At 37.1% G+C, this 27,747-nt stretch overlaps 3 protein-coding genes across 5 annotated transcripts in view; all 3 read right to left on the bottom strand.

The window, feature by feature from the left end:
• Positions 1-27,747, bottom strand: part of LOC145890433 (integrator complex subunit 3-like) — a 33,475-nt gene that overhangs the window by 1,113 nt on the left and 4,615 nt on the right. The window contains exons 12-23 of the mRNA XM_082981505.1: positions 27,449-27,605; positions 26,870-26,968; positions 26,179-26,271; positions 25,891-25,975; positions 25,551-25,662; positions 25,229-25,341; positions 24,602-24,766; positions 24,121-24,280; positions 23,585-23,729; positions 23,200-23,362; positions 22,659-22,841; positions 432-538 (exon numbers count right to left, since the gene is read on the bottom strand). Of these exons, the coding sequence (XP_082837631.1) occupies positions 432-538; positions 22,659-22,841; positions 23,200-23,362; positions 23,585-23,729; positions 24,121-24,280; positions 24,602-24,766; positions 25,229-25,341; positions 25,551-25,662; positions 25,891-25,975; positions 26,179-26,271; positions 26,870-26,968; positions 27,449-27,605 (1,582 nt within the window). The remainder of the gene's footprint in view (positions 1-431; positions 539-22,658; positions 22,842-23,199; positions 23,363-23,584; positions 23,730-24,120; positions 24,281-24,601; positions 24,767-25,228; positions 25,342-25,550; positions 25,663-25,890; positions 25,976-26,178; positions 26,272-26,869; positions 26,969-27,448; positions 27,606-27,747) is intronic.
• On the bottom strand, positions 539-17,074 carry LOC145890435 (uncharacterized). Of its 3 annotated transcripts, XM_082981508.1 has the most exons (24): positions 16,982-17,074; positions 16,330-16,500; positions 15,764-15,895; positions 15,464-15,601; positions 15,054-15,140; positions 14,869-14,976; positions 14,654-14,683; positions 14,483-14,593; positions 14,173-14,202; positions 13,802-13,909; positions 13,584-13,613; positions 13,413-13,523; positions 13,126-13,155; positions 12,827-12,934; positions 12,583-12,615; positions 12,412-12,522; positions 12,114-12,143; positions 11,702-11,809; positions 10,951-11,184; positions 10,752-10,830; positions 10,541-10,608; positions 10,382-10,474; positions 10,134-10,320; positions 6,995-7,127 (listed from the first exon to the last, which is right to left on the bottom strand). In XM_082981508.1, the coding sequence occupies exons 1-23, from the start codon at positions 17,066-17,068 to the stop codon at positions 10,138-10,140; spliced, it is 2,220 nt and encodes a 739-aa protein (XP_082837634.1). In that variant the 5' UTR covers positions 17,069-17,074; the 3' UTR covers positions 6,995-7,127; positions 10,134-10,137. The 3 variants fall into 3 exon arrangements, with proteins under 3 accessions (XP_082837633.1, XP_082837634.1, XP_082837635.1); XM_082981507.1 differs by lacking the exons at positions 10,382-10,474; positions 10,541-10,608; positions 10,752-10,830; ... (17 more) ...; positions 16,330-16,500; positions 16,982-17,074 and adding exons at positions 539-1,454; positions 1,582-1,680; positions 1,743-1,813; ... (15 more) ...; positions 5,811-5,968; positions 6,308-6,473 and having other exon boundaries at positions 6,955-7,127; positions 10,134-10,267; XM_082981509.1 differs by lacking the exons at positions 13,126-13,155; positions 13,413-13,523; positions 13,584-13,613; positions 13,802-13,909.
• Positions 19,189-22,301, bottom strand: LOC145890443 (beta-1,4-galactosyltransferase 4-like). The gene is made up of 4 exons (XM_082981518.1): positions 21,223-22,301; positions 20,948-21,091; positions 20,355-20,508; positions 19,189-19,569 (listed from the first exon to the last, which is right to left on the bottom strand). The coding sequence occupies exons 1-4, from the start codon at positions 22,058-22,060 to the stop codon at positions 19,374-19,376; spliced, it is 1,332 nt and encodes a 443-aa protein (XP_082837644.1). The 5' UTR covers positions 22,061-22,301; the 3' UTR covers positions 19,189-19,373.

Below are 27,747 nucleotides of genomic sequence, written 5' to 3' on the forward strand. Positions count from 1 at the left end.
ACAGACACGGCGAATTAAAGAGATTATTACAACTATAACACATTTCATCGTAAAACATGAGTGAAGTTTTGTCCATTGTATGCAATCAGTCATCACACGTGGAGTGATCACCGCAATTAAATGTACATGACATTATAATAAAACGGTTTAATGAAAACAGACGTCAGTGTTTTTTGCGCGACTTTGGGCACTAGTCATAAATGTAGCTGTGGTGTTGACAGTTTTATTTAAAAAAAAACAGCACAAATTTGCACCTATTTGTGTGTTTATGTTGGATTCCACATCCCACAAATTCATATATCCCAATATGGGGATATTTTTTAGAAAACTAGCAAAACGAAAAAAAACGTGTATCTATGTGAATAACCTATAACACTGCATAAAATATCTTTGACTTTAAATTTACCAACGAATAAAGTGAATTTACTTACTGTTGCTACTCTTCGGCAAACCCGTTTTACGCAAGTTGTTCACATGATTTAACATGTGAGCTGTGGTTGGTTGAGATGGTTGGAGCAGTGATTGATGGGATCTCACACTAAAATAAACAAAAACCCAATAAAAAGTTGACAGCATGCAAAAAAAGTTCAGTGCAAACGGCCCTCGGCAATTCTATATGTTGCATACTCGCCGACCCGAGAGTATTTCATATTGTGCGTGAAAACGGTAGAAGTTACGCAAGCGACGTATTTCTGACAACGTAGCCGTAAATGATCGTTGTTATTTGAAAGCGAGACGCGACGAATTTTATTTCTCAACATAACACTCAGCAACACAATTCGATTTATTTACAAAATAAATGTTGTTGGCGGGAACACCAGACAAACTCTCTCCGGTGTTTCCCAAAAACTGGGTTTTCAGATACAGGTACGAGATATTTTTGAGAAGCGACATCAGCCAAACACGAATTACGATAAACAAGCAAAGCAAGCATAAAGATGTAACATTGCAAAGAACATGTCAACATTTAATTTAAACACATAAAAAATGACATTATTTATAGACCGGTTACATACGTTTGTACAAAGATTATATTCAAATAGTGTTGATCATATATTAACTTTGCATAGATAATAGTAGATCGCTAGCGACACACAGTGGTCGACCTTACTCCTCTGAATATTGCTTCACAAATCAAGTGTCATTAGTGACACAGTAATGCACGGGTATTTCAATAAATTTTGGTTTCATTATGACGTCACAACCTGGCGTCAATACATAAATACAAATGACTTTGGGAAACAATCTTCGTTCTACTTCATTGAGGCGTAAGCGTTTTCGTCACGTGACGAGAATCTTCGGGAGAGGCGTTGGAAAGTGGAGAGAGGTCGTTGACCCGAGAATGACCTAGAGTGAACCCAAGCGTACGTGTTGTCCTGGAGTGAACTGTTGTTGTTCCCTGTAGCATTGTTGAGTTCGTACACCTCAGTTGCAGATATTTCCTTGCTTTCATTCTGCACATAAATGTAATTTCCATATTGGCTGCTACGCAACGAAATATTATCACGCGGTGGCGCACTTTACATCAACATGCAGTGACGTCATAAAAGTGAAGCTACTTTAAGCTTGTGGTAAACTAACCATCATTTGTGAGGCCCAAGCAGTGAGATCATTGACGTTTGCGTCATCACCTCCCAATCCAACTTGCGTCATCCCTGTCTCGGCGGAGGTCGTAGCCACCTGTGTAACGTATGCCAGGGTGACGTAATGGCTGCGACATAAAAATTTAACGAACTACTTACAACAGCACCCTCTTCGGCTGTGTTTTGGTCAGAAGTTCCGAAGATTCGAACCATAGGGATGTTGTCGCCATCTTGTTGATTTGTAAAGAAAGCTTATAAGTTATTTTCGATAAGAGTTATATTTCACAAACATTTATACAGAGTTTTTAAAAACATAATAGATAAGTACAAGTAACAAACAAACAAACAAACAAACAATCAGAATATATATTTTGGAATCAAACTCACCTGCTTCCTGTTGTTTTCCACAACAAGCACAAAATCCCCAACAACATGAATTTGTCTTAATCTTAAGGCGGGTCTTTCCTCTCCACTACAATAACATTCTCAATGTGAGTATGACGTCATTTCCAATACATCACTGTTCAATGTTACGTCATAACTCACCTGGATCATACCAAGAGATCCGACTTGTATGGAGTTGATCACGAGGGCGGATATAGCAGTGACTCGTCTATCTCCAGCTATCACACAACATACACAACAGAATGGAATGCAGAGGTAGATTAGAGCAATGACGAACGCAGCTCCAACTATGGAAGCGAGAGTCACCAGCCATGTAAACGAGCCTCCTGCCACTCCCACGCATGTCTCTGTATTGCAGGTGACTGTGCGGTTTTCCTGAATACACAACCCCAGTTTAAATGTGACCCCACAGGTGCGAGGTCAACTAGGAAGGTCAAAAGGTCACCTGCACCACTTCGGCTGGAGTATCACATTGTCGACCCTGTAATTTCTGTCCGCCGCCGCACGTAACAGAGCAGTTTGTGTCATCTGTCCACGGGAGGCACTCGCACGCCTGTTGTCATAGTAACCGTGTAAAACGCACTTCAATAGTTTAAAAATTTATATTTTTTTTACCTGAGTGTTGCATGTGATGACTTGTTGTTCCTAAAAATTACAAGGAGAAAATGAAAAAAATGTTTTTGCATCGAAAGCAAGAAGATTTATATGACGTCACAATGGGGTTGTAAACAAAATAGAATGTGGTAGAAAACATACCGTTGTGGCTGTTGATTGGCAAAACCTCTCCTGCGTCTTGTTACCTCCCCCACACATAGCTGAACAATTTGTCAAATCCGACCATGCATCGCAATCACAACTCTAAAAACAGTTTTCTCGTTATGACGTCATAAAAGGGGCATTACAAAACCAAAAAAAATTTAGTCTCTTACCACCGTATTGCAAAGGATGGTTCGGGTTTCCTGCAAAAATTAAAAAAATTTTTTTTTTACTTAAACCAAACAGAGGATGACGTCATCCACTTACACGTGTGTGTGACGTTGGTCCGGTGCAGTTTCTGTATTGTGTCATAGTGCCGTTACCACAAGTCAACGTGCATATGGAAGAATCCATCCATGACGTGCAACCACAAGCCTGGGAAAATATTCTACGTATAAGATACTACCAGCTAAAGCAGAACAACAACCTATATTAACCCCTTTGACCTAACGTAACCCTGAAGAAGGGGGGTTTATACATACCTGTGTGTTGCAGCTAGTCTGACGAGTTTCCTAAAAATAAATTTTCGATCATTAAAAAAAGAGAAACCACGGTCATTCCAGTGTCGTACTAACCATTAGTCAAACAATGCACATGCAGAACCCAACCAAAAATTCAGGCCACCCAATTAATCCAGTCCACTTAAAATTATTTGTGATGTAAGTTCAGAAATTAAGATGTCGTATAGTTTACAACTTCTTCTTCGCGGTAAAAGTTAATTAATGCACAAACATGATTTGAAACAATGACTGAATTTTTTCCTTGGTGATGTTTATTGTTATTCTTGAAGAGTGCAATTTTTTATTTGTTGCAATGTACCTTAGGGACACCAGCAGAGGCCTTATCCAGGGCCCGTTATATGAATATGACCGATAACTATAGGACTGTTGCATATTAACAACTCACCACTTTGTCACATGATGTTACGGTACAATGGCGTTCCTGATTCTTAGTTCCACCTCCACAATTTACATCGCACGATGAAACATCCATCCAGCTGCCGTAAGTACAAACCTATGGAGTAGCACATACGATTTGTTTTAAAGTGACCAATATAATTGTAAGAATTAATTCTTTAATTTTTTTAATGTGTCTTGGATTTAAGTTTCTTTTGATTTATATAAAGAGTTCTTTCTCTAAATATCACAAACTTCACATTTCCCACCTCGGTGTTGCAATTAACTTCTTGTGTTTCCTAAAAAAATAGGAGATATTTGAGAAGTCAAAAAACCGTCCAATTTTATTCAAATTAAATTGAAACTCACCACAACCCCTCCACATTCCCGTGTCTGATTAATTCTTCCCTCGTCACATGGTTCGCTGCAAGAACCCACTGAACTCCACGAACTGCATGGACACGCCTTGGAAAAGCACATTCGTAACGTCACTATTTACTTTACACAGTAACATGTGACGTAATATTTACCCCTTCGTCGCATGGTTCCTGCTTAGTAGATGCTCCGGAGCAACCGGTAGATGGCGCACCATTCAACATACATTCCCGGGAGAAATTCTGAAATAATTTTGTTTGAAAAATAAAATAAAAAAGGCTACTGATAAATTTACTCTCTCAAACACGTGGGAATGTTGACGTAATATTTTTATTAACTTCATATTTGTTATTTTTGTATATTTTAGTGCAAAATATAATTTGTCATGTGAAAAATGTATGATAGTGCAGTGGTTTACATTGTTTGACGTCACAATAGTCTCTTTTTAAGACATCAATACAAACTTACTTTTACTCCAATTCCACACGTGACACTGCAAAGACCTGGAACCCAGGGGCCATAACTCGGGCAATCTTGAGAGTTGCAAGAAACAGTTTCACTCTGGAAACAGTTTTGTTTGATGAGGAATTATTTCGAAAATCTTGGTAGCATTTCAACAAAATTTATTTTTATTTTCCATAACATTTCTCTACAAAATTGGAACCCGGGTTTTCAAACCGAAAACACCTTTATTGGAAATATGGAATTTCTTTTGGAAATATGGTAAACTTGACCAACAAGTCCACCTAAATGAAGCTATATCCAAAAGCATAGCTCATACAATCAAATGATTCGTATAGATGAATGCATAGCTTCAGACATATGGCTTGTTGCTCAATTTAAGAATTGATGAAACCGAAAAGTGTTTTGTCAAACCAACGACGAAATTACTTAATGATCAATTAACAGTAAAGCGCTGTGCTCATAGGAATAGCAATTATTTTTCTTTGCATCTGACCTGCATTCCGCTTCCGTCAGCGCCAGGACAGAGGTTAGATGTCGATCCACGGTATTTACATGTTCTCGTTCGAACTAGAGTTCCTCCACCACAAGTAAATGAACAAGTCCCATCCACCCACGGGTCGTATTGTGGGCATGAGTGTGAATTACATTGAGCCATTTCTTCTTCGTGGACGAGATTGTTCGAACCACATCCGACGCCCTGAGAAGATTTTTGAATTGTGTTGGATTCAAAATTGACAAAATTATTACGTGTTGGTTGGTTTTAAAGTGTTTTTTTAAGTTGGGCATTGAATAGAAAAAAAGCGCGTTCTCTTATTAATGACGAAAACAAGAAAGGAGTTTTTTGTACCCAAAAAGTCTGCGTGTTTTAAAAGTAAAAAAAATTGAAACAAAAATTTCTGGAAAACCAAAGAAAACGTTTTGTCGTTTATCTTTCTCCTTCACCCAACAAAAAAAACAACCAACACACTAAATAAACAAACTTACCGTAGGATGAATTCCATTTTCGTCGTAACAAGTTCTGTTGCGAGATTGTGTTCCACCCCCACAAGATTGGGAACAAGTTGTAAAATCACTCCATGGAGAATAGAATGGACAGGAATGGGAGTTACAAGTTTCAGTTATGGATTGAGAAGTGTTTCCCATCGCCCCTGTTGTTACATTAACAAGTTAAAGAAAAGATTCGGATAAGCCAGAATATTAAAGGAGATTTGATATTTACTGTTTCAAACAAGGTCTTTTGTGCATTCTTCACATTTTTACATTTTCAATAAAAGCTCGACGCAGTATGACGTCCCATTAGCTAGTAATGACGTAACATATGCAGTCATACCCTGGCATCTCGCGCTAGGGGTTCCACTTTCGGTGCATTCTCTCGTTCTAGTTGTGTTTCCCCTTCCGCACAGTTTGTTGCAGGTTTCAGTCACGGCCCAAGTTGACCACGAACCGGTACACGTTCTTCCATTCAAACAATACCACCGTTGTTCGTATCTACAACACAAGGCATTATGACGTCACAATACATCAATTTTTTGCTTTAGCTTTGATCGAAACTGCCGTATTAATGATAGTAAAGAGGCTGATAGTAAGAGGTAACGTTGATCTTATTCGGTTTATCTTTTTGATACAGAAAATCTGCTATTATGTGTTTTCAACAGCAAAAAATTTACAACGACAAAACGAAAATCAATATGTGACTTTTTGAACAGTAAAATTAAAGATAATTTTTGACAGAATTTTACTTCCCTTGTAGCCTGATACGTAAACACACAAGTCCCACATGTGCAACGTAGGTTTCGATCCAATTTAGAGAAAAAAATTTGAACTTACTGGCACTGATTGTCGGCGATGCACTCACTGAACCTGGAAACTGTAGCGAGATCACATTCACCCGCACATGCAGTTCGTGTAATCGTCACATTAAACACAGTACATGAGAGTGGGCAGTTTGTGTATTCCTCGTAGAAATAATCGGTCAACAAACATTGCTGGAAAGCTAAGAATGCATAAAGTTGTACGTTGTTAAAGATGTGAATGGCTCAAGAATCGACACTGAAATGCATGAATTTATTGCAATTTTTGCAACACTGACAAACTTGCTGTAAAAAAATTCGGCGGTTTCAGAATTACTGTTAGTTCGTGAGAACATTATGGCAGTGAACCTCGCTTTATGCAAGGTTTGATCTCATGGCCCTTGACCCTTGGCATTGACATACCCCCCTTCCATGTTGCCGATTGAGCTATGGGTATTACCGAGTATTCTGCAACTGTAACTCGCTAGACAACTTTTATTTTAAATTTTTAAGACAGCAAAGAATATGTACATTTTTAAGGTGTTTAATAGTTGACGAGTCCTTACAGTGCAATGGTTAGGAGAACCAAGAGAGTTGAGGAGAACCCTAACACGAATATCAAGTTGCTTTTAAACGACTCACACATACCGACACATTAACAAAAAAAAACCAAGAACAACTTACTACTGGCCGTGCAAAATCGTCTTCTTTGTCTATCATCTGAACTAGCTGATGGTTCGAAATCCGTCCATGTCGAAAAGAGTTGTGCCTGAATGACTTGAAAGGCGGACAGTAAGCAGACAACGTACCAAACTATCATCTCTATTCCAATTCTTCGCTCCAAGTGCGCGTAGAACCTAAAAGCAACTTAATTTACAACGTTGCATTTCGAGCAATCCTGGAATACAACTTTATTACGCTGATAGAAAAACACAAATTTTTTTTTTCATTCACATTCATATTTATCTTAGTACACATACGCCGAAAAGCACGGCTAATATAACAAATAACGATACATTGTTTGAAACCTAGGGAAAAAAAGTTGTTTCGTTACCAACAAAGACTGTTTAACTTTCGTTGTAATTGCGCTAACAACATACAAGTAATAGAACAGAAAGCCACGCCCCAAACCATAATAAATGGCCTTTTTCGCTATTTCCAATTTTTTTGGCGATTCTGTTAAAAAAGGAAGAGATGACGCTACGCCGTTCCGTCACGTGACCTAATAGTACACAGGAAATGTTTCGACATTTTTGTTGTGTTTACGGCATTTCTACAAGCATTTACTGGAACTACGCGCGAAAACAAAGTACTCATTAGTAAATGTTTATAAAATAAGGCCCTTTTAACGTCAACCCTTTCAACAATTTCTGTCTTTACAAAAAACTAGAGCAAAACGTTGAAGCAAAGAACTGATTTCAGTGAAGTCAATTTAAAACGATCGGTTTTAAAATAATAGATACAAATTTACAAAAATTCTTTTGGAAGTGAAAAAATAGTTCGGTTAAAAAAACAGTGACATTGCTGGTGTGCAAGACAAAAACTTAACAGTCATACCCATCTGCTTCGCTGCTCAAGTAGTATTGTAATCTGATGTTCGTTTATGCAAAGTTATATCAGAGGCAAGTGTTAATTTATGTGCAATCGGCACAAGACTTGTTCTGAAAAGTTAGTTTTTAAGTCATATGAACAAAAAAATTGTCAAATATTTTCAATAATGTCCAATGAGAGCAAACACTGTTGCCACTGGTGGCGGTCGAGCGCTAACAAGTAATATTTCCATTGATCATGATTTAGTACCGAACATTCGAAATTATTCAGGGTTGAAATATTTACAATAACTAATATGGATTTTAACAGTTGTGCGTTCAAAGACATTGTACCAGAAAAAACTTTACGGTTTAATGCTGTGTTTCTCAAACTTTTTTTCTGAACCGCCCCCCCAAACACCTTAGTCATTTAACAACGCCCAACAGAACAGACAAAATACACAACAAATTTATTTGTTGCTTGTCAATTAATGCGATGGGTGAGGTTAGAGCAATGACACCAATTTCTCAATATCAGGTCGGACAAAAACAATTGTAAGTCTCCTCAATTATCGATATCAAGACGATTTCTTATTCCATCTAAAAGAGTGGTGAATGCGCTGAACGCACGTTCCACCAAGTAAGATATAAGATAATTACGAAAAGATGCTCGCGTACCACCCGGAATGCGGTCGCGTACTACTAGTGGTAAACGTAACCACCGGTTGGGAAACACCGACTCAGGCTATAAGAGAAAATTTGCCATGACACCAAGTCTCCAGCGCCCCCTATACGATTGCCAACGCCCCTAGGGGGGAACTGGCGCCCACTTTGGGAACCACTGGTTTAATGCGTCATGCCCAATGTGATATTTAGATATCCAAGTTTTTCGAACACATTTGGATACTGCGTTGGATTTTGATCGTGCATACTGTAATTATAATTGGTCAAAAATAAACGAAACGCACAATTCACACTTATTACGAAACACAACTGTTTCGATACCTAACCAGTTGACCACTTACTTAAGTTAAACAGACGCATCTTAGCGCTGGCGTAGACCAAATTTGACGAGACGTTATTTACGGCCTTCATACCACGTAAGGATTATGACAAAATGTTTTAACCAAACGTCCCCAGAAGAAAAGTCCAAAAACACTGTCTTTGAAAAATTAGGTTTTATTGCGTGCCAAGTTTTGGTTTAAACCTGCGTAAATGTTTCCCCAAAACTTCCATTTTTATTAATACATGTTTTTTTGCTAATATTAAACACATTTTTACACACCCGACCAAACTTAATAACCCCAACGTTACATTAAACTGAATGGCATTTCAGCAATGTGCTATTTGGTTATCTAAGACTTTAGATACTGGATTTTCCAAATTGGACACGTTTTCGTAAAACCCAAGAAAGTTATGCTAAGATCTACATTTTCGTGATAGAGAAGTAATACACAAGACACATATATATTACATTTATCAACTACACAATGTAAATATTCAACAGCTACACTGGCAATGTACACAGGCAAGCTACACAATACAATTAATTAGTACTGCTGCTGCTACACCAGCAATCCACACAAGCAAATTACATAACACAATAAGTTAGTACAACTACACTAACAATGTACACAGGCAAGCTACACAATACAATTAATAAGTACTGCTGCTGCTCCACTAGCAATCCACACAAGCAAATTACATAACACAATTAGTTAGTACAACTACACTAACAATGCACACAGGCAAGCTACACAATACAATTAGTTGGTACAGCTATACAAGCATTCCATATAAGCAAGCAACCCTAAACAAATATCCAATACAGCTACACAAGCAATCCACACAATTCAACAACACAAGCAAGCTAGCAAAGTGCATTTTCAACCAAACCAGATAAATCATTACATACAAATGACCCAGCTGGGCCCAACAAAAGCTGAATACAATTATAAGTCAACCAGGAAACTTCCCTTTTTTAAAACAATCTCGTTTTAGTTGGATTTTTCATTTGGACAAAACCACAACCGGTGACAAAGTTCTTTGTGTGAACGTGATTATGCTGCGATTACAAAACTTCAAAATAATCAAGGCGGTGTTGAAAACGTACAAAGAGTATAATTGTTATTTTTCAGCCGAATTTTAATATTTTGACGTCAAAATCAGCATCTGTGGAGACTCTTTTTGCCGAAAATATACCAAAAAGGGAATAAGTATGCATATCTTAACTCGGTATCGAAACAATAAAATAACATTTTTGTTCAGTTGATGTTTAAATAATGCATAAGCAACAATTACCCTCACAATTCTATCACCAAGCACAGGTTTTACCATTCTACTTCATTTTGTTGTAATCCGTGGTGGAAAACCTTCTTGCAATCGTCACAATGGCCGACAAAGGTCGATCTCCGCTGCGTGACCCGGAGTGAACCCAGGGCGAAGGTCTCTGATTGGTTGATCGACAATTGTTGTTTGTGACGTTCTCTGAGAAAGTCCCTGTCTCTTCTTGTTTCTTGGCCTGATGACGACAATTACTTTGCATTTACCAACTGACATCATATTGTTATCAGTGGTCTTACCATCATCTCCACAATCCACTGGTTTAATTCAACAGTGCTTGTTCTCTCATTTAATTCAATGCTGTCACGTGCCGTCACATTATTGGTCGAAACCTGATAGTAATTTGTAAGAAATCATATGCTTTTAGTCGCTTTGCAAAATCTATCACCGCCACTCACGTTTGCAACATTTGACTCCGGAGCGACATCAGGTGGAATAACAGCAGCAGGAAGTCCCGCACCGGAATCTAAAAATAATGGCGATTTGTTCAAGATCAAATATTTTTTTACCCCAAACACGATACAGTAAAATTAAAAATAAAATAAAACTAAATCGAATTAGAATTTGCTGTAGTCGTTTTAATAAACATATATTTTCCAGAATTCTCACCTTCGTCAGCCTGGATGCTCTTGCAGCAACCCGGAAAGGAATTCAACGGTTTGTGATGAAGAATCGTCTTTCCGTGCCACTGTACAACAACCGTATATGTTACGTCACTGTCGCTATGGCAACGCACAATGGCGACAGTACGTATTTAAAATATCCCACCGGCGGAAACCAGCAAAATATCCCTAAAACTAGGACCCACCGCGATCACACCGAGTGACGCTACTTGGATGCTCTCAATAGCGAACGCAGTCACCGTGTCCACGTGTAAGGTTGCCCCGGCAACGCAAGGTGCGCAGCAGAGCGGAACGAGGACGTAGAGGAGTGCGGCAAGGAGAAGAGCGCCCACTATCGACGCGACGATGACGAGGAGAGTGAAATTTCCTCCACCAACCGCAATGCAAGTTTCGGTGTTACAAACCACAGTACGATTTCTCTGTACAAAATGTGTGGAAATTGAAAAAATTGAAAACAACTAAAGGAGGATACTTAGTTTACTGCACATAAAGGGGTGGAGTTGATGGTGATATCTTAGGATTTCTTTACAAGTGGATTAGGTGAGTATTTACAAATATGTAAGACACCAGTCGCGTTACAAATCAAGTGTCGAGTTGTTAATATTTATCAGTCTGGTTTCGCGTCAGCCAAAATACATTCGTCTATATTCGTAAAAGCGCGATTGTTTTAATTTAAAGCGCACTGTTTTGTATGGAGAAATAATGTAACTTGTTGACTTATGAAACCAAGCACACAGACATTAAACGTAGTGATGAAATCCTTTCTTGTTTAAATGCGAAAGCATAAGGGAAATTATGTTCATTTCAAGCTTGTTAACACTTGCGAAAATTAAACCGAAAAGTTAAACAACAGGGACTTCCCCGATCACGCTAGGTTACGTGTGGTTTGTGGCGATGTTAGTGTTGGTGCGTGTTATTGTGGAGTTGTGTACTTACAACTTTGTTGCAACCGACAACGGAGCAAGTTTGTGATTGAAGTCTGGTGCCACCGTTGCACGTGACGGAACAAGCAGACGAATCCGACCAATTTCCATACGTACAATTCTACAGCAAGAAATAAGCACATTCAAACAAAATCACCATGTAAATATAATACAATTAAGGTAGGCTACTCATAATGCGCACGAACATAGACCGATAATATTGAAAGTAAATGTATACATCTGCTAAAGACCAAAACGTCCAAGTATTAATAAAAAGTTTTGCCAGAAACAACACGAAATATGCTCGACTGCATCAACAGCACAAGGTAAATATACAGGCATAACATGTAGATGTACAAAAAATTGTAGGAGATATTAAGAAATGAGTTATTGGTAGTTAAACAAAATTTTTTTGTTCGAGATACCTGTGGGTTGCACGGAATCATACGCGTTTCCTGCAAAACAATAAAACGAATTAATTTAATGATGGGAGAGGATTAGGTGTTATTAAGTCCCAACGCTCGCCGAGATTCAGGACGCGGGTATAGAAAAAAAATCCAAGGAAACCGTGCAAAGTGCTTTCTGAAATAAGTTCCGTTTCTTACAGGAAACTGTATATTACTAGGACAAATAAAATTTAACTTAACAATACACTATATGTGTCTAACGCATTGATTTTTAGATCTCATACAAACTTAACACAACAGGAATCTGCTATCTTACTATAGGGAGAGTCCCGTTCGGTTGAACGCATTCTCTTTCTTGCGTCATCAATCCACCATCACACGGTTGTGAGCATGACGTCGTGTTTGTCCACGGAGGGCAACCACAATCCTACATCGGAAACAACTTATTTTAAAAACACGAACTTATTTTCGAAAATCTTGAACCAACCTTCGGTGCAGTGCAATAAACATCACGTGTTTCCTGTGAAAACATATTGTGTGAAAAAACATCAGATTTCTTTCTTGAATTAAACGATTATAAAACGTATTGGTTTGTACTTAAAATGGAACAGTACTATTTGTTAATTATAAATAAGGTGATTTACCATCAGAAAGTTTAAAACTGCGAATAGTGTTTGGTAACATTGCACGGAATTTAACTCGCGTTATTAGAAAGTACATCGTGAACTTACAAACTTTATGCAATTCTCAACCGAACAATTCCTTCTTTCTACTCTAATTCCTCCACCACACGATACGTTGCACGGGATATCCTCAAACCAACTTGTAAACGTACAATTCTGAAGTCATAAATAACTTTTAATTAGTGTACATCGCAATCTCAGTGAAAGGTAGTGAGTTTGATTCTGAAAGAGAGCTTTACGACTGGCAGGTAAAGTTGGCTTCGATACAACTGTAAATTTGATGGAACTATGACCTAATTGTATTGATTTATGAGAGTGGTTGGATAAGTTTTCCAACATATTTTTACCTGAACGTTGCACGTCACATTCCGTTGTTCCTGAAACATGAAAGATTCAAATAGTTAAAATATATTTGGATACAAACTAAAAATATTCCAACACCGATACGTCATCATAGATTTTGACATTACAATAATGGAAAATATGCGATAGTGCGCTGGTTTGTATTACGATTTTTTGGACCATTTCAAAATGTCTCGTGTCTACCATTGTTACCAAGTAAATTTTACGTCAAAAACGAATTCTTTATTTGATTCAATAAAAAACTAAGGGAACTGTCTAACAAAAGACTTACAACAGGGAGAGTCCCGTTTGGTTGAACGCATTCTCTTTCTTGCGTCATCAATCCACCATCACATGGTTGTGAGCATGACGTTGTGTTCGTCCACTCTGGGCAACCACAATCCTACATCGCAAACAACTTTTAGCAAAAACACGAAATTATTTTCGAAAATCTTGAACCAACCTGAGTGTTGCAATCAACATCACGTGTTTCCTGTGCAAACATAAAAAGTTTAATTATTTGAAAATATTTGATTAAAACCACAGAAGTCAAGTATACGCAGCGATATTTACATTTACTTCAATAAAAAAGTTGCTTTAGGAGAATGGTTTTCAATGTAAAGACAGTGTTTTGGCTTCGAAACCATTATAAACTATTTATCTTGCGTGAAAAAAACTTACAAACTTCGTGCAATTCTCAACCGAACAATTTCTTTTTTCTACTTTAATTCCTCCACCACACGATACGTTGCATGGAATATCCTCAAACCAACTTGTAAACACGCAATTCTGTGTTCAAAAATCTCCTTAATTTGCATCAAACCAACACCGCAGTCATACCCCAAGGTCATTTGTTTAAACCTGATAGAGAGCTCGACGACTACGCCTGGTTAATAAGGCTATTAATGCGGTAATAACCTAAAAGTTATTGTAACATAATTGTCAATACAGCGAGGAGAAATGCCTTTTAATTGCATCAATCGGTTAAGTTTCACTGCATTTATTATTAGAGAGTTATTTTTAAATAAATTTAAAACCCAACATATTTTTACCTGAATGTTGCAAGTCACATTCCGTTGTTCCTAAAACATGAAAGATTTAAATGGTTAAAATATATTTGGACACAAACTCAAAATTCCAACACCGATACGTCATCATACATATGGACATTACAATTCAGCAAATTTGTCATAGAAAATACCACCCAATAAAAGAAAGTTAGGCGATAGTGCGCCGACTGAATTAAAGAGGTTAACCACAAGCTTTCATTACAAAACATATCTTGCACCGACTTGTAAAGTAAAACGCACATAACGCTTAAATTGATTTCCCAACCTAAATACATGCTGAAAACAAACTCACCACAGGGAGAGTCCCGTTGGGTTGAACACATTCTCTTTCTTGCGTCACAATGCCGTCGTCACATGGTTGTGAGCAAGACGTTGTGTTTGTCCACTCCGGGCAACCACAATCCTACATCGGAAACAACTTATATTAAAAACCCGAAATTATTTTTGAAAATCTTGAACCAACCTGAGTGTTGCAATCAACATCACGTGTTTCCTGTGCAAACATAAAAAGTTCAATTATTTGATTTTATTTAATTAATACAAAGTCAAGAATACGCAGCAATATTTACATTTACTTAAATAAAAAAAGCTGCTTTAACAGAATGTTTTTAAATGCAAAGACAGTGTTTTGGCTTCGAAACCATTATAAATTATTTATCTTGTATGAAAGAAACTTACAAACTTCGTGCAATTCTCAACCGAACAATTTCTTCTTTCTACTTTAATTCCTCCACCACACGATACGTTGCACGGAATATCCTCAAACCAACTTGTAAACGTACAATTCTGTGTTCAAAAATGCATGTATTAATATATTGTTTGTGGTGAAAATTTTGTGCGAAAAAACTTTTGTGTTAACTCACTTGAGTATTACAATCTTCTTGTTTTGTGAGGTTTCCGTCGCAACCGGTGCTGATTACTCCATTCAACATACAATCACGGGTGAAGTTCTGTTAATTTGGGACAAATGTTAACTCACGGCGAAAGTATATATTTAATATGCAACAGCCAATAACAAACAATCTCATGACAAGAAACGTTTCCACGTTTTCCTTAACCGACCGAAACAAAAATATCAGTACTTTCTGCACATGTTATTTGTGAAATGCAAAAAGATTTTTATTTGTGGTCATTAAGCTATGCTTTCACAGTGCGCAAATTCGTTTTACATCAATTGCACAGGGTTTTTTTCACAAAACTAACGCAAAAATTTCAACAAATGAGACTTCACAAAAATTTGTGAGTTGAATATTCGGTTAATTAATGTAAAGACCTGTTTTCCGCCACCACAAACTTCACTGCATTCTCCAACATTTGTATAGTTCGTGAGATAGGGACAAGTTGTGTTGCCACAAACCAAGCTCTCATTCTGAGTACTTTCACCACTCCCATCCTCGCACGTAGCCGATAACTGCCATAGAAATAACATTTTATTTTTAAGAAATAGTTTGATTCCGAAAGACATTGTTACAAAATAAATCAATAAATTCTTAATCGTAATCATAGCAATTTCGAAATTTTGAATCAAAACAAAAACATAACAAAATGATTTGCGTCAACAAGTAGAACTTACCGTCTCGTTAAGAATACATTGTCTCGATCTGGTTAAACTTCCTCCGCCACAAGTAACGGAACATGACCCGTTCACCCACTCGCTCCAAACTCCACACATTCCTGTGTTGTTGCAAACTCCCAATAACTCGAACTAAAAAGTGAAAAAAATTTCGATCAACTAAACGTGGCAACTGAGGTCTCAGAGAGGTTTTGATGGATTGTTTTCGATGAGGTAACATTAAAGTCGCATGCTTCTGTTGAATTAAATGATTTGAAAACCAACATTCATGGCCAGACATATTCTTTTTAGCTATAGACGCTTTGGTTTTATGATATACTGAATTTGATAAATCGACGTATTGTTAGATTTCCATGTGATAATGTACGAATATTGCGAATATCAAAATTATAACGTTTTGACTGTTGGCAGAACAAAATCCACGTTAGTTTTTGCTTCAAGGTCAGCTATTGAAAATTATACCATATTTAAATATTAAAATTGTATTCCACATGTTTTCACAAGCCAATATAACAATCCACACCAACATCATGGAATCCGGGTATACAAATCTTACTTCTTCTTACCAATGGTTCAACGCAGAGATTGGAAGGTTGACCTTGATAGGAGCAGTTTCGTGATCTTGTCAGGTTTCCCTCGCCACAAGGTGATGAGCAAGAGCTATTCACCCACGGACTAGGGGTTGGACAATCGTGAGTTAAACAAGAAAGTTGTTCTGTCAAATTTCCCGCGCAACCCTACGTGTAAAGTCACGTGATATTCTACGTCACGCAATTCCAATTAGCGCTTGTTTGTCAATAAAAAGTTTATGATTTGCCAAAAAGTGCGACTAAATCCGCATTTACCTAGGGCTTCAATAAGGCATGGTCTTAGATAAAATTCAAATTACAGCGCCACAATTGTATGACAAAAAAGAGCAGCTCTACCCATAGTTATAACCAAAACATCCGAGATTCTTCAGGATAATTAGGACTATCTTTTGTATAATAAGTGTCAGCAAATCTCTTGCGCTATAAAATTATTTTGTAGCCAGTAGTGGTCGATTGAGTAAATCCAAATAAACTTTCTCCATATATTGGCCTCTTCAATCAGTTGGAAAGGCAAAAGTTGATCATATAAACACGGGCCTTTCAGTTAAAATTATAAAGCAAGAGTGGAACAGTTCACTGTAGGTTTCTTTCTTACACCTCATGTTGGTAAACTCTGTTGTTATCTTACTGTGGTTGCTCCGTTGTTGTCGATGCAACTTCGAGTTCTGTTTTGAGTTCCACCACCACAAGTAACAGAGCAACCTCCCATTTCCATCCACTCTGTAAGGATGGGACAGGGGTCGTTGTTGCACAAAATCGTCTGGTTCTGACTCGTCTCACCGCCGGAACCTAGAGGTAGAACATAAGGAAGATGATAAAATAAAAAAAAATCGCTCCGTCATTTACTGTGGTGTGTATTAATTCACTAAATGACTTTACTGTACAATGTTTAATCCAAGCTTCAAAAAAAACTAAATACAAACGGCATCACATAAAGGGGATTTCTTAAAAAACTTTTTCGTTTTACCACAGATGTGTAAGATCATATTCACGGATACAAATATGTGGGAATGGAGCAAACGTTTTTTTAGCTCAACCGAATTTGCGAAATGAGTTTGCTATAAGTCAATGCGACTATACAATAGCCTACATCAGCGTTACATGACTTCGCTATTCCAAGATTTCGAATTTCGAAACTTCATGCCACAAAAATGAATTGATCACAAGTAAGCGCACGGTCTATTTTAACGTAGTAAGAATTGGCATAATGGGACCAAACCGTTATGCAATACCTGGGCACGATGTGGATGGGGAACCCCCTCCATCGACACACTCCCGTGTTCTGACGAACGAACCTCCGTCGCATATTCTACTACATGACGTCACGTTGCTCCACGGCCCCCAAGCGGCGGCACAGGAGGAAATCTCGAAGCACTGGTATGTTATTGCGTATCTGTGAGTCAAACGAGGTTGTTTTTTAAATCGCTTATTTTGAATAAATGATGACAACTGACTTCTGTAATTTTGTGAGAAATACACTGTAATTTTGTGAGAAATAAAGTTAAATAATTACCGACCGAATAACGGGGCTCCTAAACATTAAAATTTCAAAGAGTAGAATTCCAATTTATTGCAATCGAATTTATCGATTTGAAGTTACACAATGTCGGTCTTCCAACGTTTAGTCTTATTTTACCGCTATTGTAAATGGCAACGACTTAAAACTCTAAAAACGGAAACCCGTTTGAAGCATCGTAAACACAAAATTAACCCAAACTCTTCTTGAATTTGTGTAAAACATACGGTTACTAAGAATCAATTCAAAAATAAAGCAAACTAAGAAAGAAACCAAACTTCGATATAACCGGATGCCACGTATATGTTTAAAGGAAACATTTGTTGAAGTATTTTAAGCAATCATTTATAAACTTTGTTAAAAACCTGAAAAAACGCAAGAAATTAAATAAAATCCCAACAGAACTTGCTTGCAATTTGGTTCCACCCCACAGTCGAAAGCGACGACGTTGCTTGCGTTGTTACAATTTCCAACACATCCAGCAGATGATTGTGTGGAAGGATTGGGAATGCAGAGTGACGAACAATCGATGAATTCCTCTTTATAATGCTTCTGTGTACATTGCTCCTGCGAACCTTAAATTTCGATTCACCATTATTCCGTAACAATGGAGTGTTTGATGACGAAATTATGATGTAAATTAAAGTTTCTTAAGAACTGAAGTTGATTTAGAAAAGAATACCAAAGTTAATAGCTTTGTAAGTTAGAATTGTGTTCATGCAGATTAAGGAAATTTAATTTAACTTATTTCCGTATTTCGTCACACACGAAACGACTAAAGTTTAGACGTATTACAACTTACTTGTGGGAAGACAATCTCGGGTCCTTTCTCTGCTCCATGCCGTTGAGTTCGGTTGCCAGGCTCCCCAATGAGTAAAATACGAGGCTTCGCAAGTTGCCCAATAAGCAAACAAAAATACCAGGACCAACTTACAATACATACCAAGGCCGCTTAAGATTTCTAAAATGTTTCAAAACCAACGCCTCAAGGCTGAAAACTGAATTTCTTTTTCAGCAGCGAGAAACTGTTTTTGAAATACCCTGTTTTTTAGCCACAAGAAACAGCTTCGAAAACACACAACAAAACGACGCGTAATCGGCAGAAAGGATATAGGGGCATCACCGCTTCCTATATTAAGTGTATTTTCAAAACAAAACAATGAAACGTTTGCAATGAAATGCGAATGCGTCGGTTTTATTTCAACAATTACAAAAATGTAAATATTTGACAATTTTACAAATGTAAAACACATAGAACACAACATACATCTAGCTGCATCTCCGACATCCAATCAGTAGTTGTACTAGTCATTGTGACATTGTCGTATAACGCCATCCTTCAAGTTTTGGTATAATTCATTAGTTATAACACGTTGTATTTGCGGGAATGTTAAATACAGGAAACGTTAAAGAAACTTTCAACGACCACAGTATTGAACTCCAATCAAGATAACTTGACACTTCAGCAAGTTTCATATCCACCAGATGTCAAAATAACTCCACACTAAAGCTTGGTGAAGTTAAATTTGGGCAGATAATGGTAAAGCCAGGCGAGTGATTGGAAACAGGTAGGGTTGGGGGTGGTTCTAAACCATCGGTCTGTCGCACTCTTTAATTTTTCAAGGCCATTTGAAGGTCGTCCAATGTTCAATGTCAATTGTGTGTAAAGGGGTTGCTCGTTTCTTTCCAAAATCTTGTACCTGCGTTCAAACATGTCATTTACCTCTGATACTAAGCATTGAGTATGTATATAAGCATGGAGACAATAATATAAATTTAGACAGATGGACACTGTTTTGACCTGTAAGGTCTCATCAGTGCAGCTATGGTGTGAACATAGACGATCTTGTCGGCCTACAAGGCCAGATAAAGTCATCCGCATTCGAACAAACAAGGTGGAAACACTATGGTCAAGCAAAAGCTAAACCAATAGGGCCCCGTGTAACATATAGTTGCATCCAACACATGTTAATGAGATACCGAAGTAAAATCGAAACATGACGATGCCTCCGAATTTGGCCTTAACATAGGCACAGTATATAACATTACATGTTTTAAGTAATTCTCTCTAAATTATACCGTATGCCGTATAAAATCATTTATTTTTGATAAAGCGTGGAGCACCTTGCTTGTGTTATAAAAGTTTTTTGAAAAATCAGTTTGTCTCAATTAGTGCCGCGGCTCGCGAGACGCTAAAATATAACAGTAAATTCCTCCCAAAAATGTTAAACGTTATTTTTACTGTATTGGTTTTTAGGTGGTGCCAAATTTGTAAAGACGCTGGCCCGGTTTAAAATTATGCACATAAACATACAGACGAATGGTTGTCAAACCTTTTCGACCCGGAGAACTATTGTTTTCAAAAACTTCTCTGACCGCCAGAATCAACTGATAACTACTTACCCTACTTTGAAAATCACTGTTACAGATATTTCGGTCACTCAACAAAAAGTTAACAGCTCAAACCCGAAAGCTAGAATCTCACCTGACATTTTTGAGTCCATCTGAGTTTTGCCGATGAAGAGATTGTTTCAGCAGCAAATAATGTAACGGAGATATAGCGACTTTATCGCCGCCTTGTTTTGATTCAGTATCGCGAAAAATGCACTTGTTTTCTTGTGGATAATTCAGTTCGTAATCTACAAAACAAAGTTGATTTAAACAATTGCGTCAAGAAGGCATCAATTAGAACAGTGGTTTTCAGTCTTGCGGACCCGGATTAATGAAGTCGGGACAGTCGCAGTCTCCTTTTTTAGGTTTATCTACTTACGCTAATGTTTAATTTCAGGCTTTTGGCCATATAAGAAGCACAATGTATTTTTTGGCCGCATAAGAAGGCTATTTGTGTTGCTGTACTTACTCATGTTTCTATATGACTATGCTGAAAAAAGTTCGATAATGACGATTATCGGTCACATAATACGCACATATTTAAAAGTTGCCCTAACAAAACTATGGGGAGCATCAAGAGTTCGCGGAGTTGCGGTTGAGAATCACTAATTTAGAACCCAATGTCAACATCTCGTAGTTTTAGAGCCGTGTTTATGCGCAACAGTTTTTGTGGCAATATTTTCTTACTTTCTTTCCAACTTCTCAGGTAAAGGTCGCCATTTTCGGAGTAAGTTTTTCCCCAGTATGAGTTCGAAAATCCGTTCAATGCAATAAATTGTTCCCTGGTGAAGATTGCGACTCCATTCAAGGGTGTTACACTGCTGATTTGATCTTGATAACAAATCATTGTATTCAATAAACAGATAGTATGTGACAAAAACACAATACTGGAATTCCAGGAATATCATGACTCGTACTATACAACATACGCCAAGTCGGCAATGAAAGCAATAATAACTTACATGGCATGGGCGAGCACAGGTCAAGATCATATCGCATTGCTTTATAACTCCTTCCATCAACCACTTGGGCGAGATGATTTGGGGCAGTTCGCTTATCATGTGAGAGCCCAGGGCACGTGTAAGTGCAACCGTCGTCTTCAAGCAGCAAATTTACGTCGTGAAATACAAAGCAATCGTAAGTGCCATCGTTAGTCGCTATAGCGAATCCGGCGTTAAGTAACCTCCCCCGGTTTTGAGGAGTGTCCGTTTCCTGCTTGACGACGAACACCTTGTATTCGAGTTGTTGGCGTTGCCACACAACGTGCATATGACCCAGAAACCGATACAAAAGCACAGAATCGCCCCAATAAGGAATAATGATCGCAACCTTGTTAAGAGATCGGCAGTCGTGTGGTTTGTAGCGCCCCCCAGTGGTCACCATAGGGTTAAAATTCTTTATCGATTGTTGACTTGCCTCAACTTTCGTCAAGTCGTATTTCCCCTTGAGTAGGGGCGACTTATTGGGGCAAAAGTCCATCGGGGTTAGATTTTCCCCTCTGGAGCTTGTAGGAATGCCTTCGGGTAACCCCACTTTAACGTCTTTGAGCTTCAAATTGGGGTCATCCAAAATTGAGGCAGTTTCAAATCGAGACCACAGGAAGCGGTCGATGTCCTTGACGAGGCGTTTTGTGCCAGGGTATAGTGGGTGTTTTACTGTTGCAGGTTTGTTGAACGAAAATCCGAACAAAACGAGAACAGCAAGGATTTGGAGAACGAACACGACTTTCGCGATATCGTAAAATCTTCGTTTGGACCAAAACTTCATCTTTGTTTCAACTTCTTTGTTTACAACTGCCATTGCTCACTAATTTAAACTGGGATACAACTTAAGACTTTTTTTTTGTCTCAACTTTAAGCAACACATTATGTACAGCATATACCTACGTAACTGCAGTTTGCAAAACACGTGTAGCTTATATTACAATAAAATTGCCCAAGAATCCACTTTCTAAACTGCTCCTCAATCTAGTCTGTGGCTAACTCTGCATTTGTAATTTGCACGAAGTTATCTTGAATCTCATAATAACAGACAGCTATTGTTACGACACAGAAAAAGTGACAAAGGCATTTTATACGCAATAGTTTGACTATTCACTGTCGCATTTCTGTTTTAGCCGAGAAAAATATAGTATTGATGTTTTATAACCGATGGGCCGTTTCCACGCTCGATAATTAAACAAAATATTTCAGCCAGAAGAAAACGATTTAAGCAAAATGATTAGAAATAATACAAACATGCTTAAATTCAAGCCTTTCGAAAAATAATTCAGTTTTGTTCTTTCATAAAAAAACTTTTTTGAGTAAGCGTTTTTCTGCAGCCAATATAACCAGAGTCCATACATATACGTATGTTATAACAGCACATTAAGCCGAATAAATTGGTGAAAACAACTTACCTTTGTCTTAAACCTTTTCTCGGTGGAGGATTACGCGATTTCGTCTTCGTGAGTAAACTTGTTAGATGGTCGGCCAATTCTTTTGTGTGCTCCAATGCCCAGTGACGTAACAGTGACGTTGCAAATCGGTCGACATCTTCGAACTGGCGCGAAATGACGTGTTTTACCATTTCCAAAGTTGGCCTGAAACAAATTATTGAAGGACATCAAGCTTGTTGTAATTTCAGATGTAAACTTAAATGTTGTAATTAACTTGAAAGGTTTACGTTTACAAAATAACAGATTAACATGGTTCAAATGGCAAAAAAATTCTTAACCCAGCCTCATTTCAATATATAACTGCGACTTTAATGTTTTCTCACATTGAATGAAAAAGAATGCACTGAAGAAATATGTTGCAGTGCCTCTGATTAATAAATCCACCATCTAGTTATGTGCTGGTATCGTGGTATTAACTTCATACAGGATTAAACGACATAGTAAAAGATTCTATTTTTTTATTAAAGTAATTCAATATATTTCTTTAACATGAAACACTGACTTGGTTCTCTTAAAAAGCATCAGCATCATTGAAATTGCCTCAGCATGTGTTTTGGAGTTGAGTTTCTGAACAAGGGGAAGCACCACTTCAGGACTGATGTCATGCACGAAAAAAAGTTGCCATACACAATATTGCTCAAATGTTTCCCATTCCAAACTTGCCACTGAAAATTTAAAACTTGGTTTAATACACTGCTATATTTATGTTTTGTACAACTGTCAAAATAGCGTATTACCAAAACACACAATGGTATGTCACCTCTGTATAAAATTGAAAGCAATAATTTCAAGGTGTGGTTTTTGTTTAAACATGTCCAGCAGATTTGCTACGTATAGGCAAGGTAATTTGTATTGAGCCATTGTAAACATATCACGGACAAACTTACATATAACATTAAGAACGTTATCCCTTTTCATCATGACCAGTTCTCCCATCATAATGAGACACTGCAGTTCTTCTAGTTGCTGAGGGTCGAGCACGGCGACGATAATATTCAATAACTCACTGTTTCCCACACAATGATCAGAAAACTAAAGCACAACAAATACTCCTTTGTTATATATACTCCTTTTCATCATATTGAGAAACCCTTGTACTTACAAACAGCAAACATATACAAGCGCTTAAAAATGTTAAAAAATAACAAAGATTTGTAAAAAGTTTTGCATAACTGAGCAATTCTTGAATAGCTAGCAGAAGGTTTTTATAAAAGTGGTGGCAGCTAGCAGGTTTACAATGTAACTGACTATATTATGTCTCTATTAGTGGATGCCTTAACCAACAGACAGAAAATGTACAGTAACTAACATTTGTTTATTTATCACCATATTTCAACTCAGCAAAAGCAACATGCAGAGTTTTTTTTAAATGAAAAAATTACCACAAATCAATCTATGAATAAACAAATACCCAGCAAAGTACCTCTTTAAATATGTGTGGAACGAGGAATACGACCATGGTGACATCATCTTCCTGGCAATGTTTAACATCCATCATCAGACAGTTGTAAGTATCCCCAAGTTGTGTGGTTTGGGCAAACGACTCATATATTTCCATGTTATCTTCTCCAAACACATGTTTTCTGTGTAAAGCATTCAAATAATTTAAGCTTGTGTTTAAAATATATTTCACAGTTTTGTAAACTCAACTATGAAACATATTTAGGAAATACTTTTACAACTGTTATTTTGTTACGCATGTTTTTCTTGCGTCAATAGTTTTGACATTTACAGATTTATTCATTGATTTTTTTATGGATGTTTTGTTGAGAAATAAGAAATTCTTAAAAACTAATTATTCAAAACATTTTTATTTACCAAGATGGATAAAAACATGATTAAATAAACTCAGGTAGGTAATAAAATTCAAAAAAGGAATGATCATATTTAAAAGATTCACTCACTTTACAGCCAGAAAGAATAACAGGTGATATCCCAATCTTGCCTGGAGTCCATACATCTCCGATAAAAGCTGTAGCAGAACTGAGAACGAATCTTCATCTTTCTGGTTTTGGTAAAGGTTGCGGAACAACACATGTAGAGGTTTTTCTACGCTGCTTTCCAAATACCTTTGTTCAAACAAGTACAAATGAAAACACTGAACCCAAGGTATAAAGTATAAATAATTTAAAAATTTAATGTAAATACTCTCAAATCGAAACAAACTTTATACAAAAGAGCACGAGATGTGGCAGTATTAATAGTCAAAAAGTAGGTTTTCAGGCTTGGCAGACCAGGCATTACAGCCTAGCTGGATCAGCCACTTTTTTCTGACAAGTCGGAGCAAGATTTGAAAAATCAAGCCCCCGGTTAGGTTTGAAATTACGACCCTGGGCTAATCAGACCCAACGCTCTACTAACTGAGCTACAGGAGCTCAGTGGTTTCACGGGGTATATTGTGGCCAAGGTACACTGGTGCGCAAGCGCACAACTTGCCAGGCAACCTTCGAAAAGTATTTAACATTTACAACATAATGATTGAATCATTTCTAAAAAAACTATTGACAAAAGTTTTGTTATCTCACACTTACTCATCTGTGAGGTCACAAGATGGAATTTTGAGGACAGATTTCTGGAAGTGGTCGGAGAGGAGGAAAGTTAAACAAGAAGCAAGTGGGGAGGAAACCTCTGTGTCAAACTCATCCTGAAGCAAACAATAAAAAAGTTACAGCAAAATAAAAAAGTAACAATTTTACTTGCTGTAGTCATTTACATATGAGTTTGATTTTATTATTTCTAACAGTTATCATTTTTATACTTTTTCAAATGGAACGGATTGGAAAATACATTCAGTGTTTTAATTATTGCCTGAAAAGATTGACTTTTAAACAATAAAAGGTGAAAGATAATTACCAACGATAGAACGTGGTCAACTATATCTTGGATTCTTTCACATCTCTCATCCAAATCAGTGATAGCAGTTTCCTGTAGTTGTTGAATCAAATCACGGAGAGTGTCATCCAACCTACACCAAGCAACAAAACATTAAAGTTAACAAATAAAAAATTATTCATAAATACCGAAAATAGAAACAATATATTCTGTTTTAAAAGTAACATTCTTGATATCTTGAATCAGCGAGTTATTTGTTTTTTCTTTTTAAATTGGATCACAGATTAAAGCGAGAACAAAAATATATTGCACAAAAATATACTGGACATATTTTTCCACAAATAAAAAACACAAGTTCAACCTTTCCAGGTCGGCAGTTATGTCTTCAGGTGCTCTGTTGGGAGACTCCTTCCATTTTCCTGGCAATTCTTTGCTTTTTTTGTTTCCTTAATGAACCATCAATGAATTGCAACATATCAACAGTGAGAGTCATAAACAGTTAGTAAAAATTGATAAGAATTTTAATAAGGATGTATTAGTCTGAAATTAAGCAATCTTTAAGAAAGGACAAACATGTTTTGAACTAGAATGTACTTTATTTCAGTGGATTACCAGCCCATAAATTTATAACTTTTTTGTATGAACTTACCTTGCTCCTGTTCTTCTTCATCACTGAATTTTCCTTCTTGGCTTAATTCAATTTCCTCATTTTTCTTCTGGGAAGATTCGCAATCGGAGTCACCTGCTCACAAAATATCACATGACTTGATTGGAAAGTCACATGAAAGACCACATCACATGATTAGTTAAATCAAACAGATTAGTAAAGAGGTCCCCGGCCACCAGGCTGTGGTACCTTTTGTGCGTCATTTGTAAATAGTCTGCAAAGGAATAACACATTAATGACCATACTTTGAGGATGGCATACATTATATGTGTAGCTATGAAAACAGGTTAATAACTTAATCTAAACGCACATATTTTTTGTATTGCAAAACAAATGCATATGTTGTAATTATAGCAATCTGTGGACAGCTCAGATGGATTTTTAATGAGAAAAATATATTTCGCCTAAAAAGGCATCATCAGTTTCTCCAACTTATTCCTTGTGAATTTTAATGTATAATTATATTGATATGGTGTGCGATCGGCAGCCTGCCAGGGGCCTTTGGTTTTAAATTGATCCAGCTTTCCATTCATTAATCACATTGCATAAGTTGTGTTTCATTTATTTGTATTGTGTGTAGAAAACGTTATACATACACACCAAGCAACCTAAGAAAAGTTTGCAATAAACTAAAATTGTAGCAAAGACATCATGTATAAGTTTTTATACCTACCATCATCAATCAGCATTGGCTCCTCACCAATCATGTCACTGCTCTGTTGCCCTGGTAACGATGCATTTTCTTCACCAGTTGAACTGGGTACTTGTTTTCCTACAAATCAATTTTGTTTTTCCTTTAAACATGTTTGTAGTCGCGAATATACAATATGACATAACAATGTGATTAGTAAATCAAATCTGGATCAAAAAAACCAAAGGCCCCTGGCAGGCTGTCGATCGCACACCGTATCAATAATAATGTATTAAAATCCCAACACAGCGATCTCTAGACAGCTCAGATCGATTTATTTAGAGAAAAATATATTTCGCCTAAAACGGCATCATCAGTTTCTCCATTTACCAAAACTTATTCAAATAGACATAATAGACCATATGACATAACATTTATTATTATACAAACAGATTTTGAAAGTGAAACTACTGTTCACAATGCTCGATGCTAAATTGGAAATAAAATATTCTACTGCTCATGATCAAGCAAAATCTAAATCTCTTTGTTTTGGAAATCAATTACTTGCCCAACAATCAGGGACTTAATTTTGTTTTCATTCAGGCAGGAAATGAAATTTACCTTCAGGTGACGCAGCTGCGCAAAATTCATGTAAGTTGCTTCGAATTAAGGAACGTAGTTCTGGATCCAATTTAGGATTGTCAAGAATCGGAGAAAGAGATTGGACGACTCTTTTGTCGAGAATTGAACGCAATGCCCCATGCACTCCTTGTTTGATCTAAAATATTGATAAAATCCAGCACTAGCTATTCAACAAGACATTCAACAGAGATGTTAGTTTATTGCAGAGCTCTGTGAATAAGTTGCATTTTTAAAATTTGAACAATTGTATGAAAATACTTTGAGTCCCCTTTATAATT

This window comes from Ascidia mentula, chromosome 2, assembly GCF_947561715.1.
Source record: "Ascidia mentula chromosome 2, kaAscMent1.1, whole genome shotgun sequence".
Lineage (NCBI taxonomy): Eukaryota > Metazoa > Chordata > Ascidiacea > Phlebobranchia > Ascidiidae > Ascidia > Ascidia mentula.